Source organism: Microtus oregoni, unplaced genomic scaffold (assembly GCF_018167655.1).
Source record: "Microtus oregoni isolate MIOR12 unplaced genomic scaffold, Mior012 000071F_ref0000514, whole genome shotgun sequence".
Lineage (NCBI taxonomy): Eukaryota > Metazoa > Chordata > Mammalia > Rodentia > Cricetidae > Microtus > Microtus oregoni.
In genome coordinates, this window is record NW_024543978.1 from 772,763 (window position 1) to 789,288 (window position 16,526).

General features: G+C 51.6%; 1 protein-coding gene across 15 annotated transcripts in view; it reads left to right on the forward strand.

Annotated features, from left to right (window-relative positions):
- The window catches only part of Kcnq2 (potassium voltage-gated channel subfamily Q member 2), a 60,153-nt gene that overhangs the window by 16,792 nt on the left and 26,835 nt on the right, over positions 1-16,526 (forward strand). For 9 of the 15 annotated variants that reach the window (XM_041641855.1, XM_041641862.1, XM_041641857.1 and 6 more), the window contains exons 2-9: positions 4,389-4,479; positions 5,439-5,565; positions 5,889-6,064; positions 6,970-7,095; positions 8,810-8,920; positions 9,376-9,471; positions 13,765-13,859; positions 15,030-15,059. In XM_041641855.1, coding sequence (XP_041497789.1) covers positions 4,389-4,479; positions 5,439-5,565; positions 5,889-6,064; positions 6,970-7,095; positions 8,810-8,920; positions 9,376-9,471; positions 13,765-13,859; positions 15,030-15,059 — 852 coding nt within the window. The remainder of the gene's footprint in view (positions 1-4,388; positions 4,480-5,438; positions 5,566-5,888; positions 6,065-6,969; positions 7,096-8,809; positions 8,921-9,375; positions 9,472-13,764; positions 13,860-15,029; positions 15,060-16,526) is intronic. The other 6 variants (XM_041641858.1, XM_041641860.1, XM_041641869.1 and 3 more) reach the window with 1 other exon arrangement.

Consider the following 16,526-nt stretch of genomic DNA (forward strand, 5'->3'; position numbering starts at 1 on the left):
GCGCCACTGCCGCCAGAGCCTCTGCTCAGGAGCACGGAAGCCCGGGGCTCCAGGGCTGGGTGCTCTCAGAGCCACAAACCTGGGACCTGTCGGAAGCCCGGGGCTCCAGGGCTGGGTGCTCTCAGAGCCACAAACCTGGGACCTGTCGGAAGCCCGGGGCTCCAGGGCTGGGTGCTCTCAGAGCCACAAACCTGGGACCTGTCGGAAGTCTGGGGCTCCAGGGCTGGGTGCTCTCAGAGCCACAAACCTGGGACCTGTCGGAAGCCCGGGGCTCCAGGGCTGGGTGCTCTCAGAGCCACAAACCTGGGACTTGTCGGAAGTCTGGGGCTCCAGGGCTGGGTGCTCTCAGGAGCCACAAACCTGGGACCTAAGTCCAGGAAGATCATCAGGGACCGTGCGTCTCTTCTGGGCCAGTGTTGGTGGAGCTTTAGTTAAGGCTAAGGTTGAGGATCCTGGGGACAGATGCTTCCTGAATGCTGCTGGCTACCTGCTGCTGTGGCCTGATTCAAGCTGGAACATACAGTGTGGGCCCCTGCGGCATCCTCATCTCTCGCTGGGGGAAAATGGTGTCTTGACTTCTGACTGGTGATCAGAGTGATAGGGTACACTGTCTCTCATGCAAGCTGACTTCCTCTCAGTCTCTTGGAGTTACTTTTCGGTGTTTGAACTCTATACTTCGTTTATCTCCCTTGGCCAGTTACCTGTGTCTTTCTGAGAGTACCATCCCAACCTCACCATCCTCTTGGGCTGGATATATGCCTGCAGGCATATTGCACAGATCATGGCATGGTATATTCACCAGCCTGCATGGGTCTTTATGGTACCTGCTAGTTGGCATTTTGAGAGCAGGGTAACCAGGTCCTGGGTAGATGTTGGTGAGATCAGTGTTGAGTGATGGAGACATTTGCTGGTGGCACCTGGCCCCAAATCTCTTCCCATGGCAGCCCTAGAGTATCATCAGGGCATTCCCCTTTGACGGCTAACTCACCTGGGGTCCCCAAGCACATGGCTAAGCCCCCTTATCCTTTCCTTACCTATGCAAGTCATTTGTCTATTTCAGTGTGGCTGTGCTAGTATATGCCATTGGCCAAGCACGTCTTGGTGCTGCTGTGTTTTCAGATGTGATGGACGCTTTCGTCAGAAACCATAGTACAGGTCACGCTCTACAGAGTTTAGGTACTTGGAATCAGGGAGCCAGGAGCCTGCAGAATGGGGGATGAGATAGTAAGCCTCTATGAGTAAGGCCTCCAGCAGGTCCCTGAGTTCAGGCGACCAGGTGAGCAACTGATGATTGCACAGGATGGGTATGTATTGATTACTGATAATGTGTCAGGCTCTATCAACGAAGTGCTTGAATTTCTGTTGCTACCCCGATGGGCCAGTTATGCTTTGGAAATGTGGGACCAGGACCTTGAGGGTCTGAGATGCCAGACTAGTGGCCCTAGACTCTTCACCTAGACAGTGGGCCTTTGGACCTGTGTGCTGTGTACTGTTTCATCTCAGGATGTGGGACCCAGTTTTGGGGGTTCAGGATTCTCCTGCCTCTACCTCCTGAGTGCTGGAATGATAGGTGGGTATCACCATGCCTGGCTTATACTCTGCTGGGTACCAAACCCAGGGACTTGTGTATGTTAGGCAGGAACTCTGCCAACCAAACAGGACCCACAGCTCCTTGTTTTCTGCCTTATGTCTTATTGGTTGTCTGAAGGGAAGGGGCCAAGGCGAGGTAGACCACAGCACTATTATGATGAGCGGTGATATTGTAGAAAGGCCTTCCCTGACCCTCAGCCACTTACAGCCTAGAAAAGTTAGAAGTCTTTAATCTGCAGGACCAGACACCAGATGCAGCATCTTTAGTGATGGGCGTCATCTCCCGCAGCTCCAGGGGTTCTGGCAGACCTGGATGGGAGGGCTCAGCTGTGTGCTTTTTCTCTTCCCCATCTGCCTGTGGCTGGTTCCCAGGGACTTAACTCACAGACTAATTTCCTAGGCTAAAACCATTTTCCAGGTGGAAAGGGTCACCTTTGTCCTGGTTGTCTGAGCAAAAATCCTGGGCTGGTACTTCTGGCATTGGCTGGCTAGGATTTTACCCGTGAGCACTCCGAACCCTGGACTAAAAAGGACAGTTAGGAGGTAGAGTATGTCTGTATGTCTGTGCCGTACAGGAGAGAAGGCACACGCTCCCCACACTGATAACAGCAACTCAATGACAAGTGGTTGTGTTTGTGTTTGAAGTGATCCCCAAAGAGACCCGTGACAAGGGGTATGTCTGTGAGGAGGACCCTGCAGGTGGTCATGGCAGGTAGGGAAGCAAACTGTGCCCAGGTGAGAATGAAACCTGGTTCACTGACTCTTTCAACCTGGATCAAACTTTCTAGTCTCTAGGATCTAGAGAGTCTGATGCCGGGGTGGGTGGGGCTTATTGTCAGCATATTTAAACACAATAGAATTTGGGGGAAATTTTCCGAGTGTAATACAATCCCTGGTATACAAGGAGCCATAATTACATTGAAAGTCTACTCAGGGTACATGTCATTTCTTCCAAGAGGATGGGCTCTGGAGATGGGCTACCTGTATTAGCTTTCGGGCCTAAGGAAGGATCTGGCCTGATCTCAGTCATACGGCTATAGTAGAGGTCATTTGGACGATTCGCCACCTCTGGTCCTGGCTGTGGGAGCTTGATATCCCTGGCCCAGCAGATAATGCACATCACCAGGCTGTGAATCACCTCCAGTTCCCAGCTTTCTGGATAGAGGAACAGGTTTTAAGTCCATTCCTCTGAGAGGACAATTCTGTGTGCTTAACACTCCTGGTTTTCCTGGAGATCTTTGGGCGCAATTCCGTTGTGCTGTGCTCCAAACCTGTCTGGGCTGGAGGTGACCACCGAAGGGAGCATGCCCTCATGGACAGCACCCTGAGCCTGCAGTCGCATAAATCAGAATGGCAAGAGGGAAGTTGTGAACTAACGGGTGGGGACAGTGGCCGGTGCCACACATTAGGCTGAGAGGGAGATTTGTGTGGAAGGAACCCAACCCTCTGGACTTGTCTGCTATCCAAAGGTAGGGGTCACAGGAGGACACAGAGGCCCAACAGGAGCATGGTAGCTCTGTTGACATGGTCATCATCATTGCTATCATTGTGTGGTGGGCATGTGGTTGGACGCCTGGCTTTTGAAGGTAGCAGGGGACGGCTGGCAGGAGGAAACAGGCCCGAGAAACTCTTGGAGCAAGAGTTCTTGTGGTTCTGATGGACGTGAAGTTCTTCTTGGTGCCTTGTGGCCAAGCATGTTCCATACACAGGACCCCATGGCTCCGTGTTGGATGTACCTCTTTTGTGTGATGGGTTGTCATCTGCAGGGGAGCTGCCTAAGAGGTGGGTTCCTGACACACACACACATCCCATGCACACCTGCGAGGCTCATTTGTATTGGAGTTTTCATTTTCTGTTTAAAATTTTTTATTATAGTTCTCTCTCTCTCTCTCTCTCTCTTTCTCTCTCTCTCCCTCTCCCCGTCTCCCTCTTTTTCCTCCACCCCATCCCCTTTATGGGAATTGGTTTTCTCCTACCATGTGGTCTAGGGGAAGAAACTCAGGTCCTGAGGTTGACAGCAAGCGTCTTTACCTGCTGAGCATCTCACCGGCTCTAGAGTCTGTCTCTGGTGATTTAGCTGCAGCTGTTCCAGTCTCCCGGGATGAGGTGTGGGTGTGGTGGCCCTCAGCTGGCAGTGTTATTGCTGTGTTGTCTATCATGTGTTTAGGTCGCTTGGTGTGCCCTTGTCAAAGGCTGCAAGCTGGGCTCCTGTGGTAGGACTCTGGCACTTGTCCTCTGGGGTTGGGTAAGGGAGAAAGCATACAGCTTGTCAGAGGATGCGCATAGCCATGAAAGAGGCAGAGGTTTTGCAGGAGAATTTTGGTAGGCCAGGGAGGGTCAGGTAAAAAAGGGGAACGGAATAATTACAGCATACACTGGTCAGCAGGGGTCTCTACATCTTAAGGAAGGGGAGATGGAGAGACTATGACAGCGAGGGCAAGGCTAGAACGATGATCTGAGAAGTTCTTGCTCAGCACCAAATCCAGTAGAAAGAGAAGCTTTCTGCCTCTGAACCCAGGGAGGAAGTGTCGCATTTCGTGAAAAAGGATGAATGTTTGTCTTCTGTGGGGCAGTGTGGGGGTTGGTTCTTTTAATTGCTCTTGCACTAGCTAAGGCTGTTCAGGACCCAAACCGGATAGACCAGAGAAAGGGAGGGGGCCTGGCCAGCAATCGGTGTGATTAGAGAGTCTTGGGTAGGAAACGGGGAGAACTGTGCTCTCCCTGCTGCTCTCTGAGGGCCCTCCAGCGACTGTCGTCCCAGGCTGGCCCACTAACCGCGTGCCTCTCACCTCCTGCAGGTTTCTCTTGGTCTTCTCCTGCCTTGTGCTTTCTGTATTTTCCACCATCAAGGAGTACGAGAAGAGCTCAGAGGGGGCCCTCTACATCTTGGTAAGCTGCACCCTTGGTCAGGGCAGCAGGGAGGAGGGCCTGGCTGGGAAAGAGCCCTGGTTGATCCCATGGTGAAACCTCTGCTGTAGTCTTCCTCTCAAGTCTTGGAGCCCTCCAGTTATGTCCCTAATCCTGAGTGTTTGAGCGAGTCAGGCCTTTGTATCCAGGGCTCCTCCAGAGCAGAAGGCTTTTGTGCATCCACAGCCAATGATGCTTCCGGCTTTGTGATGCAGACCTCAAGCCCCTTCCCAGACTCCCAGTCCATAGCAGAAGTGACATCACAACAAACAGCTCTCACCGCCTCTCCTTCCCACCCGGCTCTCTGGAGTCTAAGTGCATAGGTGTTTCCACTGGAAGTGTGGATGCTCCACAGAAGATGTGGGTGAAGGGGTGGGAGGCCGTGATGCTCACTCACATAAATCCTGCGATGGGGCCGGGGTGGGTGTCATGGAAACAGTACGTAATTGCTCTGTTGCCGTTGGTAACGGAGGTGGCCCTTCAAGGAAAGCGATCCCACTAGGATGCTCTTCCACCCACTTTGCCCCCACTGCCCCGGGGCTGCCTGAATTCTAGAGGAACCCGCTCTCCCTTCGCTTTGACTAAGAACTCGCTCAGTGCCGGTGTCAGTGTGCCCACCCAGTACCCTGACACCAGAGCCTCCCATGCCATCTCAAACAGGACAGATATCGCTCAGAAGGGAGGCAGGAAGGGTGGTTCCTCTGGCGGTCTACAGGCCAGGACTTGCTGATCGCAGTGAGCCCTGGGAGAAGTGTATCTATAAGGGATTCAGTCCTGGCTGACGTGAGCTGGGGGACCTGTGGGGTAGACCTGCAGCTCTAACTTCTAGCTCCTGAGCCATGGGACTTTATCTATCCCTGTCCTGAGACTGCCCGTGTAGTATGCAGCCCGTCTTCCTAAGACCTCATAGTGTCCTCATCTGTGCTCCTCCCACCTCCCAGGAAATCGTGACCATCGTGGTGTTTGGCGTTGAGTACTTTGTGAGGATTTGGGCTGCGGGCTGCTGCTGCCGGTATCGAGGCTGGAGGGGCAGGCTCAAGTTTGCCAGAAAGCCGTTCTGTGTGATTGGTGAGGCCTGGCCGACATGGCCACCAGAGTTGGGTCTGGGGCAAGAGTTGCTTCTGTCTTGGCCACTGTGGGCTGAGTGAAAGGGGAGGGTCTTCTGGAAACCTTTCTTACTACTGACTTGGAGTTGGTGCCCCTGGCTGACAGGGCCTAGATGTTGGGAGGGACAAAGTGCTGGGCAGTCTTCCCTGGACACCACAGGTAGGCAGGGTGGGCACTGGGAACCACCCTTCCGCAGGCCCTACATGATCTTGTGTGTCTATGGGGCCATTGATCCTTTGGGGGTCCAGAGGAGGTGACCCTGGGCACTGTGCCTGTCTCCATAGATATCATGGTGCTGATTGCCTCCATCGCTGTGCTGGCTGCCGGCTCCCAGGGAAATGTCTTTGCCACATCTGCGCTTCGGAGCCTGCGGTTCCTGCAAATCTTACGTATGATCCGTATGGACCGGAGGGGTGGCACCTGGAAGCTCCTGGGATCCGTGGTGTATGCTCACAGCAAGGTGAGCCCTGGCCCAGCCTGGGTCTTGCTGGTTACCCTGGCTCCAAAGTCTGGGGGTGCTCTAAAGTAGATGTAACCAGGGACCAGATATGGACGATCTTCCCCCTTCCTTCCTCACCTGTCCCCAGAAGCTCTTTTCTATTTTTAGTTTGAGCTGCCCTCCCTATAGCTGGCAGCCCCTGTAGCTGAATGTTTCCCTTCCTGGTTCTGAGGGCCTGGATCGATACTATGCCTGAATCACCTGCGTAGGGATTGTTTAAGGTGTGGCTTGTGGTGGCTGCTGACCAGGGAACTCATGGGATGACTGTGGGCACACGATCTGTGTTGAAGGAGTTCTCAGTGGCCAAGACCTGTACTATTGGGCCTCTATGCACGTGATGGACTCATTGAGTCAGATGCTCTCTATCCTGCTAGCCCCCCCTTTTTTGGCCATGGTGGTGTGGGAGCAGGCACTGGACCCTGGGGAAATTGAGCTCCCTGGAACCTGATCTCTCCCTTCCTTCATTGTACTCTCAATTTTAGGAACTGAGTGTATACCTGTTTAGGCCTGCACCCCCTTTTGAGGATATCTCCACAGTATTCAGTGCTGGGACATCAGTTCCTGGCTTGGGATATGTGTTCCCAGCCAAGAACAGGATGTTTACTGGGCTGTTGGATGCTCTGCTCCAAGGTCTAAAATATTCAGTTGAAAGAGTTGTGCTGGTCGGCCAGAAGTCACCCTTGATTGTCAGACAAGCCCTGCTGCCGGCCCTGACCAGTGTCTACTCTAGCAGTACCTTGTTGGCCTCACGAGGGGACTCTGTCCCCCAAAGCCCTTGAGGTGCACAGTTCAGAGCAGGGCTCTCACGCTTGACATTGTCCGAGTTGGCCCGAGTGGGGCAATGATATGTTCTCCTGCCTTTGCAGGAACTGGTGACTGCCTGGTACATCGGATTCCTCTGCCTCATCCTGGCTTCCTTTCTGGTGTATTTGGCAGAGAAGGGTGAGAATGACCACTTTGACACCTATGCAGATGCACTCTGGTGGGGCCTGGTAAGTCCTGGTCATGAATCACTTCCTCCTCCATGTCCCCCCCCCCCTTTTTTTTCTGTCCTGAAGATATACCCTGCCCCTTGGGACCTGGAGGAGAGACCTGACAGCCCTTAGGCTGACCGGGGTGGGCATGTCTCTTGGAGGCCCCCTGGTGGCTGGCTGTAGTCATGCTGGAGATGACAGTTGAGGGTGCTGTGATTATTGTGTTGGTAGACGTGGTAGCGGACAGACTGGGTTCCTTTCTCCCCGTCACCTGCTTGCCGTGAGAGCATGGAAGTTTCAGTTTGGATCTCCAGCACCCACGTAAAAGCTTGAGTGACCACACACACACACACACACACACACACACACACACATTGCAAAGGGGGCCCTGACTCTCTGGGGCTTTTTTAGATGGTCTGCAACCTGCTGACAGTGACCCCGACTTGCTGCTGCCCAAATGCTAGAACCTTACCTGGCCTTTATGCCTGAGGCTCCCCATGCTGGACTCTGGATACTCCAGAAGTCCCCTGCCATTGTCCCTTTTCAGAGGGACTGTGAGACACCGTTGGACTTCTGCTTGGAGTGGGCAAGGATGACAGGCTTCCTGGATCCCTTTTTTTCTGAAGACCACACTAGTCCTGAGATCCATCCCAATCAGAGAGAAATGGGTTTCTTGTAGTCCCTCCTACTCCAATGCTCTGGACTCCTTGGAGGTTCAGGGAAGAGGCTGTTGTCACCTGAAAACCCATGAGATGGTGATCTCGACAGGTGCTGCACTTGCAGTCTCTGGGAGAGGATCAGACAGCGTCCCCGGGGATGAAGCCACAGGGTAGTTTATTAATGATCTTCCTAATGTCCTCCTGGGGAGGAGCAGGGCTGTGGGAGTGAAGTGAATTTAAGGCTGGGAGGTAAGTAGCAATGGCGAGCGTGTGATGGGCACAGGGCGGGAGCAGCTGGACTGTCTGTGTACCCAGGCTCTGCCACAGGAATCAGCTTGGTGCCCGGGAGATCTGAGCTGTAACCAGCTGGCCCTGGGTCCTGGAGGGTGATGCAGTCCATTCTCTTCAGAAATTTTTGGGCCTAGGCCTTTCTTCTCTCCCAGAAATGAAGCAAACATTTTATCGTTATTGTTTCGAAGTAATTCTTGTATTTTAAAATGTCTGCTGGTTCCTAAAATACAGCCCCCTCACTGCTATTCATTTGTGTTCTTGGCCACCCCCTATCTGCCACCACTGCCCTCCTCCCCTCCTGTCCTGAGAGACTGTCCCCATCATCCCTGAATCCTACTCTCCTTGCCCTCTATGGACCCTGGCATCCTTGCACTTCCTATCAGTTCACTGATGCCCCCTACTTCTGAGCACAGAGCAGGGGCTTAGATACATCAGCACCTCGCCTGGTGGCAACTGCTGTCCTTGTTTGGTTCTGGTGTGTACTGTGTAGCCCACCCATCTCAAGTGTTCCCTAGAGTCTTGGGAATGAAGAGAGATTGGGGTTTGGTAGGATCGAAGGATAAAGGACAGCCTTGCTGACCCTGGCCTTGCTTTGCCCTAACATGGGTTATGTCTGTCCAGCCCAAGTCTGAGTGGCTTCAGTGTCCAGCTGCCCCCAAAGATACAGGCAAACTACTTGGGAGAGCTTCTCACGACTGAGCAGGGATGTCTGGCCTGGGATTAAAGGCCTCTGGTAGGCCATTGCCAGTCTGCCCAAGTGACCGGAGCCTCCTGCCCCTCAGATCACCCTGACGACCATTGGCTACGGGGACAAGTACCCTCAGACCTGGAACGGGAGGCTCTTGGCTGCGACGTTCACCCTCATTGGTGTCTCATTCTTCGCCCTTCCTGCAGTGAGTCCTACGCCCCTTCCTGCCCCCGGGATGTTAGGGGGTGTCTCAGAGGCTCCCTGTAAGACTTGCCCACAGGCCACCTGTGAACTGTCCCCATGGGGTTCACATTCCCTAGAGAGGTCCCATACCAGTCCAGGCCTTTTGACACAGCTCTGTTGACTTCTGTGGTTATCCCATCTGAATGACCCTAGACAGTGGGGTCCTCATTCACCCTATACAGATTAGGATGGGCGTGCCAACTGCCACCCTGGGGCTGGCAGAGGGCAGCTGGCTGCAGCTGCCTTGTGGACAGAGCAGGTTAGGAGGGCTCCTGTTTGGGATCTGACCAGAGAGTCCCCCAAGCCTGGTCTCTAGGTGACGAGGTGCTAGGGAATTCCAAGGATGCAGGAAGCCTTGTAGGCAAGGGTGAGGAGGGTCGTGGTCCCAGGATGTGGTCTGACCTCAGTGACTTGCAGGGCATTTTGGGATCTGGCTTTGCTCTGAAAGTCCAAGAGCAGCACCGGCAAAAACACTTTGAGAAGCGGAGGAACCCTGCAGCAGGTCTGATCCAGGTGAGCCTCAGTCCCTGCCAAGGACTAACCCCCGTTCTGATTCCACCTTACCTAGAAGGGAGCCCCCCCCTCCCCAAGATTTTGGCATTGACAATGGCTGTACCAGGCTTTTCCATGTCTATGGATAGATCCATGTTTGGAAGACAAGATTATTTTCAGTATGAGAATAGTTCAGACAACCTGAGGTCACACACACCCAGTGACTCACGGTAGTGATGCTAGCTGGCCCTCTTCCCAGCGGGTTATTGGCTAAGGCCATACTGTCCCAGTAACCATGCAGATCCTTCCAGTGCCCTGTGGGTAGGTGTCTCATCATATTCGTTCTGCAGCCATGAGACCCACAGCTTAGAGATGTTGGCAGTTTGGCATCAAGTGGCTCTTGAACCACATCTGTGCTAATTCAGCCTAGCTGCTCAGCCTGTGGACACTGTGCCTTCCTTCACTGAGCTTATCCAGCCGGCCTTATCATTTAGGGGCAGATGGAATGTAGAACATCTGAACATGTGTGCAAGAAGACAGATATTTCTGCTGGACCCTAGAGCTGGCCAGGATTTCTTGCCAGCTGAATGTGGCCCTATATCTGTCTCTCTTTTCTAAAGGTGTGGCCTTCACAGATTTGACCTTGGGTCCAGCCTCTTTTTGTGTATGTATTACATAGCTTTTACCACAAAACACATGGCTACTGTTTCGTAATTGCAAAAAAACCAAAACAAAGCAAAAAAAAAAAAACTCAAACAACAACAACAAAAAAACCAGAATGCCTATTTGAAAAGAAAATGACTGCATGCCCACAGGGTCCAAAGGTTTAACAGAAGGCAGCAAAAATTGAGTATCTCCTCATATACTCCTCTCAAAGGCCATTCAGCAGCTGCCTATGAGTCTTCCAAAAGTCAGAAGTGACACCAAAGAGCAACAACATTTGCTGTCCCTGCTTTACCCACAAGTGACAGAGGACATCTGTGGGTGAAGTCTCTCTGCCTTACCTGCACGGTTTTCCCCCTGACTTCAAGATGGCTTCGAGAGCTTCAAGATATCTCCAACCCATTTATGATGCAAGGCCGTAGAATAATTGATCAAAATGTCCTTCCTCTGAGTGAAGCTGGCCTTCCTGCATGTTTGGGGGCCAAAGATTTGGTTAGCGGTGACCCCAGTAACCTTGAGGTAGGGGCAAGGGTATAAAGACTGGTTTTTCAAGAGATTTATCACTTGGGTATGATTCTGGATCCCAAGCAGAAAAATGCCTGAAGGGGAGTCTCAGAGGAGGTACCAGGGCCTCCTAAGCCATTCTGTAGAAGTCAGTCTGACCAACCTGGACTCCATGTGCTTGATGTAACTGAACTATTGATGGAGACCAAAGTAAGTCATCCCATGTTCATGGACCAGAAGACTTCATCTTGTTATAATGCTCTTCCCAAACATTGAAATGCAGGTCCATTGCATTGGTCATAAGTCCAACGACTTCCACCCCTAATCCTAAGGTGTCTATGGAATTATGACAGACTCTGAATATCCAGGCAGTGCTGAAGCAGGAGAACAAAGTATGGGGACTCACACTTTCAGCTTCTAAATTACAAAGCTGTGGTCATCAAAACGGTGTAGTTTTCATGTCAGGGCAGGTACACCAGCAGAACAGTGAGTGCCCATCTGCAGGCTGCTTACAGATGAGAACGGTTTCAATCCATGGTGTTGGACAAATGGAGACCGGTTTTGCTATTGTTACTGCTTTTTTGCTTGTTTTGTAACAGAAGCTGGCCTCAAACTCATGTGATCCTCTTGCCTCAGCCTCCTAAGTTCTGTACCACAGACATCATACTCTGGAGTTTTGTTTTCTTTTTCAATGATGTGGTGCTTGCTTGTGTTCCCAGAACTCTGGAGACGGAGGCAAGATCTCGAGCTTGAGGCTAGGCTGGGATGTATAATGAGACCTTGCCTTAAATAAAAGAGTTAAGACTATTAAACACTTTAGAAGCAAACAAGATTTATTGTTTTATCTTTTATGTATGATACCAAAAATCACAAAGGTAACAAAAGAAAACAATTAGAGAACATTAAAATTAAAAACTCGTTCCTCAAAGGACATTCAAGAATGAAAAGACAACCCATAGAATGGGAGAAAAGTTTGGAAATGAATTTAATATCCAGAATATATAAAGAACTCCAAAAACTCAATCACAAAAAGACAAACAACTCGGAGGGTTTTGAGGCAAGGGACTCAAAGAGACATTTTTCCAAGAAGAGAGACAACTGGCCATGAGCCTGTGAAAAGATGCTATGTTATTAGAGAAATGAAAATTAAATCATGAGATGCCACTTCACACTCACTGGAATGGTTAAAACTTTAAAAAAATGGAAAATATGTGTTGGTGGGGACTTGGTGGCATTGGGCCTTTACACATCACTGAGGGGATGTGTGGTACAGCAACCACTCTGAAGACAATAATCAGAGCTGGGCTCACGGGTAGAGCTCTTGGCTCCCACGTGCAAGGCTCCGGATTCTACCCTCAGCACCGAAAAGAAAAGAAAAACAGAAAAGAAAGTGACACGTGGAATTGTTTCCTTACCCACACGTTCTCTCCTTTGTTAGAACCCAAAACAGGTATTGAGTCAAAAGCTTCCGTGTTTATCATGCTCTATACACAACAGCCAGAATATGGGATAGCTATGATCACTGGTGGATGATCAAAGTGCATGTGACATACCTGTACAACCAAGTGTTTCGTCAGGAAAGGGATGGAGCTGAGTGCACACTGAAGTTCAGGTCAGCTCTGAGGGCCTTTCCCTCCATGTAAGAAACTAACAGACCATACATATAATCATGGTTAGGAAATTTCCAAAGCAGTTGAATCTCTCGAGACTAAAAGGCTGATGCTGCCAGAGCCTGGGAGGAGGCTGGAATGGAAGTCTGGACAGATGGGCATGCCTTTCTGAGGGTGAGAAGCTGTGGTTAGATAGCGGTCACGGGTTTGCATTCCCACCAGCAATGGGTGAGTGTACCCCTTTCTCCACAACCTCTCCAGCAAAGGCTATCATTGGTGTTTTTTATTTTAGCCATTCTGACAGGTGTAAGGTGGTATCTTAAAGCTGTCTTGATTTGCATTTCCCTGATCGCTAAGGAAGTTGAGCATGACCTTAAGTGTCTTTTGGCCATTTGAAGTTCTTCTGTTGAGAATTCTCTGTTCAGATCAGTGCCCCATTTTATAATTGGGTTGATTAGCCTTTTACGGTCTATCATGTTCCTAGAGAAGCTAAATAAGGTGAATCCAAAGACAAACACATAGGCATCCTCAGGATTATTAACCTTCATCAGGCGATGAAAGGAGACAGAGTCAGAGACCCCCAAGGGAGCACCGGACAGAAATCTCAAGGTCCAAATCAGGAGCAGAAGGAGACGGAGCACGAGCAAGGAACTCAGGACCACGAGGGGTGCACCCACACACTGAGACAATGGGGATGTTCTACCGGGAACTCACCAAGGCCAGCTGGCCTGGGTCTGAAAAAACCTGGGATAAAACTGGACTCGCTGAACATAGCGGACAGTGAGGACTACTGAGAACTCAAGAACAATGGCAATGGGTTTTTGATCCTACTGCACGTACTGGCTTTGGGGGAGCCTAGGCAGTTTGGATGCTCACCTTACTAGACCTGGATGGAGGTGGGTGGTCCTTGGACTTCCCACAGGGCAGGGAACCCTGATTGCTCTTTGAGCAGATGAGGGGGGGGACTTGATCGGGGGAGGGGGAGGGAAATGGGAAGCGGTTGTGGGGACGAGGCAGAAATCCTTAATAAATAAATAAATTTAAAAAATAAATAAAAAAAATACAAAAAAAAAAAGATAGCGGTCACGGTGACACAACGGCGTGGGTACTTCAAAGCAGTCAAAGTGATGGACTTTATGTTGTGTGGATTGTGTTGCATATACAAAACAAAACATAACAACAACAACAACAACAAAGTATAGGGAATGGAAAGAAGCCCGAGCCAGTGAGGAAGACCAAGCCTGCGCCATCTTGCCTGGAGGAAGGAGCTACCTCCTTACCTTACCTCCCTCCCTAGGTCTCATGGGGTTGGGTTAGGTCTTGTTTGGACTGGGGAGGGCAATGAAGTCACCCACTCGATGTCAGGAGAGACGGAAGGGAAGATCACCACGCTCACTGTGAGCCAGAGCAAGTATCTCCCACACCCTGAGGCTGTGGGGTGAGGACAGGCACGGGGGCTGCAGTTCTGTGTCGATGAGGTCCCTGGAGCAGGGTAGCCTCAGCCTAGCCGCAACCATCTCACCTCTTTCCACTGCAGTCTGCCTGGAGATTCTACGCGACTAACCTCTCACGCACCGACCTGCACTCCACTTGGCAGTACTACGAACGTACAGTCACTGTCCCCATGTACAGGTACCGCGCCAGGCCCGGCCTCCCCACCCTGCACGGTGGTTTGCTTTTTAATTTCCATTTGTTCTTTACCCCATTGATTTTTATTTCTTTTTTCCCCCCCATGCGTATGTATTTTTCCACAAAGGATTCTGTGTGGTTTATTTCACCGTATTGATTTTGTTCTTTGTTTTACAGTGTCGTGGCTTTTATTTCTTACTCTTGTTCCCATCCTTTACTTTCCACTCCTCTTTGGGGAACATTGTGTTGTGATCCCCACCCCAAGCTGTTCCGTGAGATGAGTGATGGCCTTAGTGCTGCAATGCCAAAGAAGGGCGGTGGTGACTGTATTCTTCTGACTGTGTTCTCCAGAAGAGACCAGGGTGATGATGGTATGTGTGCGTGAGTGTGCGTGTGTGCGTGCATGAGTGAGTGTGTGCGCGCGCACGTGTGTGTGTGTGTGTACGTGAGTGTGAGTGTGTGCGTGAGTGAGTGAGCGTGTGCGTTAGCAAGGCAGAGCACAGGATACCCCACGAAGGTCTAAAAAGCAGGAAGAGGTCAGGAGGTGCCTTTCTGGGGGGTCACCAGGGAAGAGTGTCAGCTGGACTGAGGGCCACTGCTCAGAAGTCAGGTAGCAGCACTGGCTTGGAAATTGTGTGCACAAAACTTGAGCTGAGGTGAAGATGGGAGGCCAGATGTTTTAAGTCAGAGCGCCTTGGGTGCTGTGAGAGAGAAGAGGCTGGACCAGCTTCAGCTTCATTGCCTCTGTCAGAACATTTCATCCCACCTGTTTCTATCCATCCAAGTCACCTCCAGGTGGCATGGGCACAGCGCTCTGCCAGGGCTCCTGGGCTGGGGATCATCTTCAGGGATCTGGCAACGGTCAGATAGACCACCCACCACTCTGCCTGCATCAGTCACAGCCGGGCATTGCTTGGGACAAAGATGGCCTTGCCATTCCTCCTTCAGCACCCACCCCAGGCTCCTCTGGAGCCCTGAGCCCTTGCCTGGCCCTGCCCCAAGCTCCATGCTCCTTGCAGGGCATTGGGACAGGACTGAGCTATGGGCTAATTTTCTTTATTCTGTTGTTTCCCCTACTTCCCTCAACTGTTTTTTTCATTTTCTTTGTCTTATCCCGTTCTTTTAAAAATTTTTGGTTCTTTTCCCTCTGTGTGTGTGTGAAACCCTTGAAAGCTCGCAAACTCAAACCTATGGGGCCTCCAGGTAGGACATGCATGGGATGGGAGATGTGTGTAGCTCTCGTCTGTCTGAGTTCGGAGTGTGGCAAGCCCTTTAGAGCCTATATCCCACCCCAGAGTACCGGCCCTTAGTTCTAACGCTACCATCGTTGGACCCTGTCGCCCTGTGGCCCCTCCCTGCCTGGAGTCCCTGTGTTAACCTGTAGCTCCTTCTAGACCAGTGTGAGCATATCTTGCCTCTCTGACTCCTGCTTCCTCAGCTGCTGCTTTCCCGTTGCTGGATCCCTTGTCCTCAGTGTGTCTTGTTCCTTGGCCTGCTTCCTGCCTTGTCTTACAGCTGATTCCCTACCCCTGCCTCTACTCCACCCCCACAGCCCCACTTACGAGCAGAGTGGTGGTCATAGGACTCACCATGCTTCTGAGAGACCCATGTCTGGGACCAGGAGCATACCCCAGACCGTTATCATACTCTGGTCATCTGTTCCAGGGGCTCCCTTCCAGAGTCTGAATCTCCAACCCTGGAGCCTTAATACCACAGTGGAGAAAGTGTGAAGGCTCAGGAAACAGATTATTTTGAGTGGCGACTCCCCCTTGCTGTGTTTAGGGCCAATTTGAGAAGCATGAAGCTTATTTTTTGCTCGTGTGCAGGCAGCTGAGCTGCCCAAGAAGGTTTACCCTACCTGTACAAGGCGAGCCAGCCCCTCCCTGCTTGCATGGTGCCCGTGCTGGAGGAAGACCCATGTACCAGCACAGCCCTATAAATTCCCTCCTGACCTGGCCCGGGAGCAGGTATAGGTTCTTTTTTCTGGAGCTGCAACCTGTAGCTTTTTTTTTTTTTTGTAGGGACTGGACTAGGACTCTCAAAATAGAAGGGTTGTTCTCTTGGGAATGCCCTTGGATTTCTCCTTCCCAGACGGCAGAGGCATAGGCAGCTGTGGAAGTAGCATCCTAATGTCCAGCCTTTCCTGGGGCTCCCAGTCGCCTGGGACATGGAAGACCTGTGTCCTGTCCTGCTCCTCCTCGCCTCAGCCCATCTTCTCCAGCCAGTACCATACCCAGAAAGAAGATGCCCCCAAACACACACACAGACACACACACGCCACACACTGTCCCCAACCTGTGTGACTGGAGTTGTCCCATGAGACCAACACTATCCTCAGATCAGCCAGTATTCTCCTGGGGTTGCCCCTCCCTCAAGCCTCTGTGACTGCTTAGGGGTGACCAGCTTTGTGCACGGCCCCACTTCCATGTGTCTGCCCCTGGTGGCTGCTTTGTGTGTCCTAGGCATGCGTCCAGTGTGGCTGGGAGGACTGGTTTTACATGTGTCTAACCCGGGCTGATGTGGTGGTGGTTGTGGGGGTCCAAGGGAGATAACTGTGCCAAGGACTCTGCTCCAGGCCCCAGGGCTGGGTGAAAAAGCGGAGGGGAGGCCCTCGGGGTTCTAGCTCTAACTTTGATTGCTAGGCTCCTGCTTTCTTGCTGACTTGTTAAG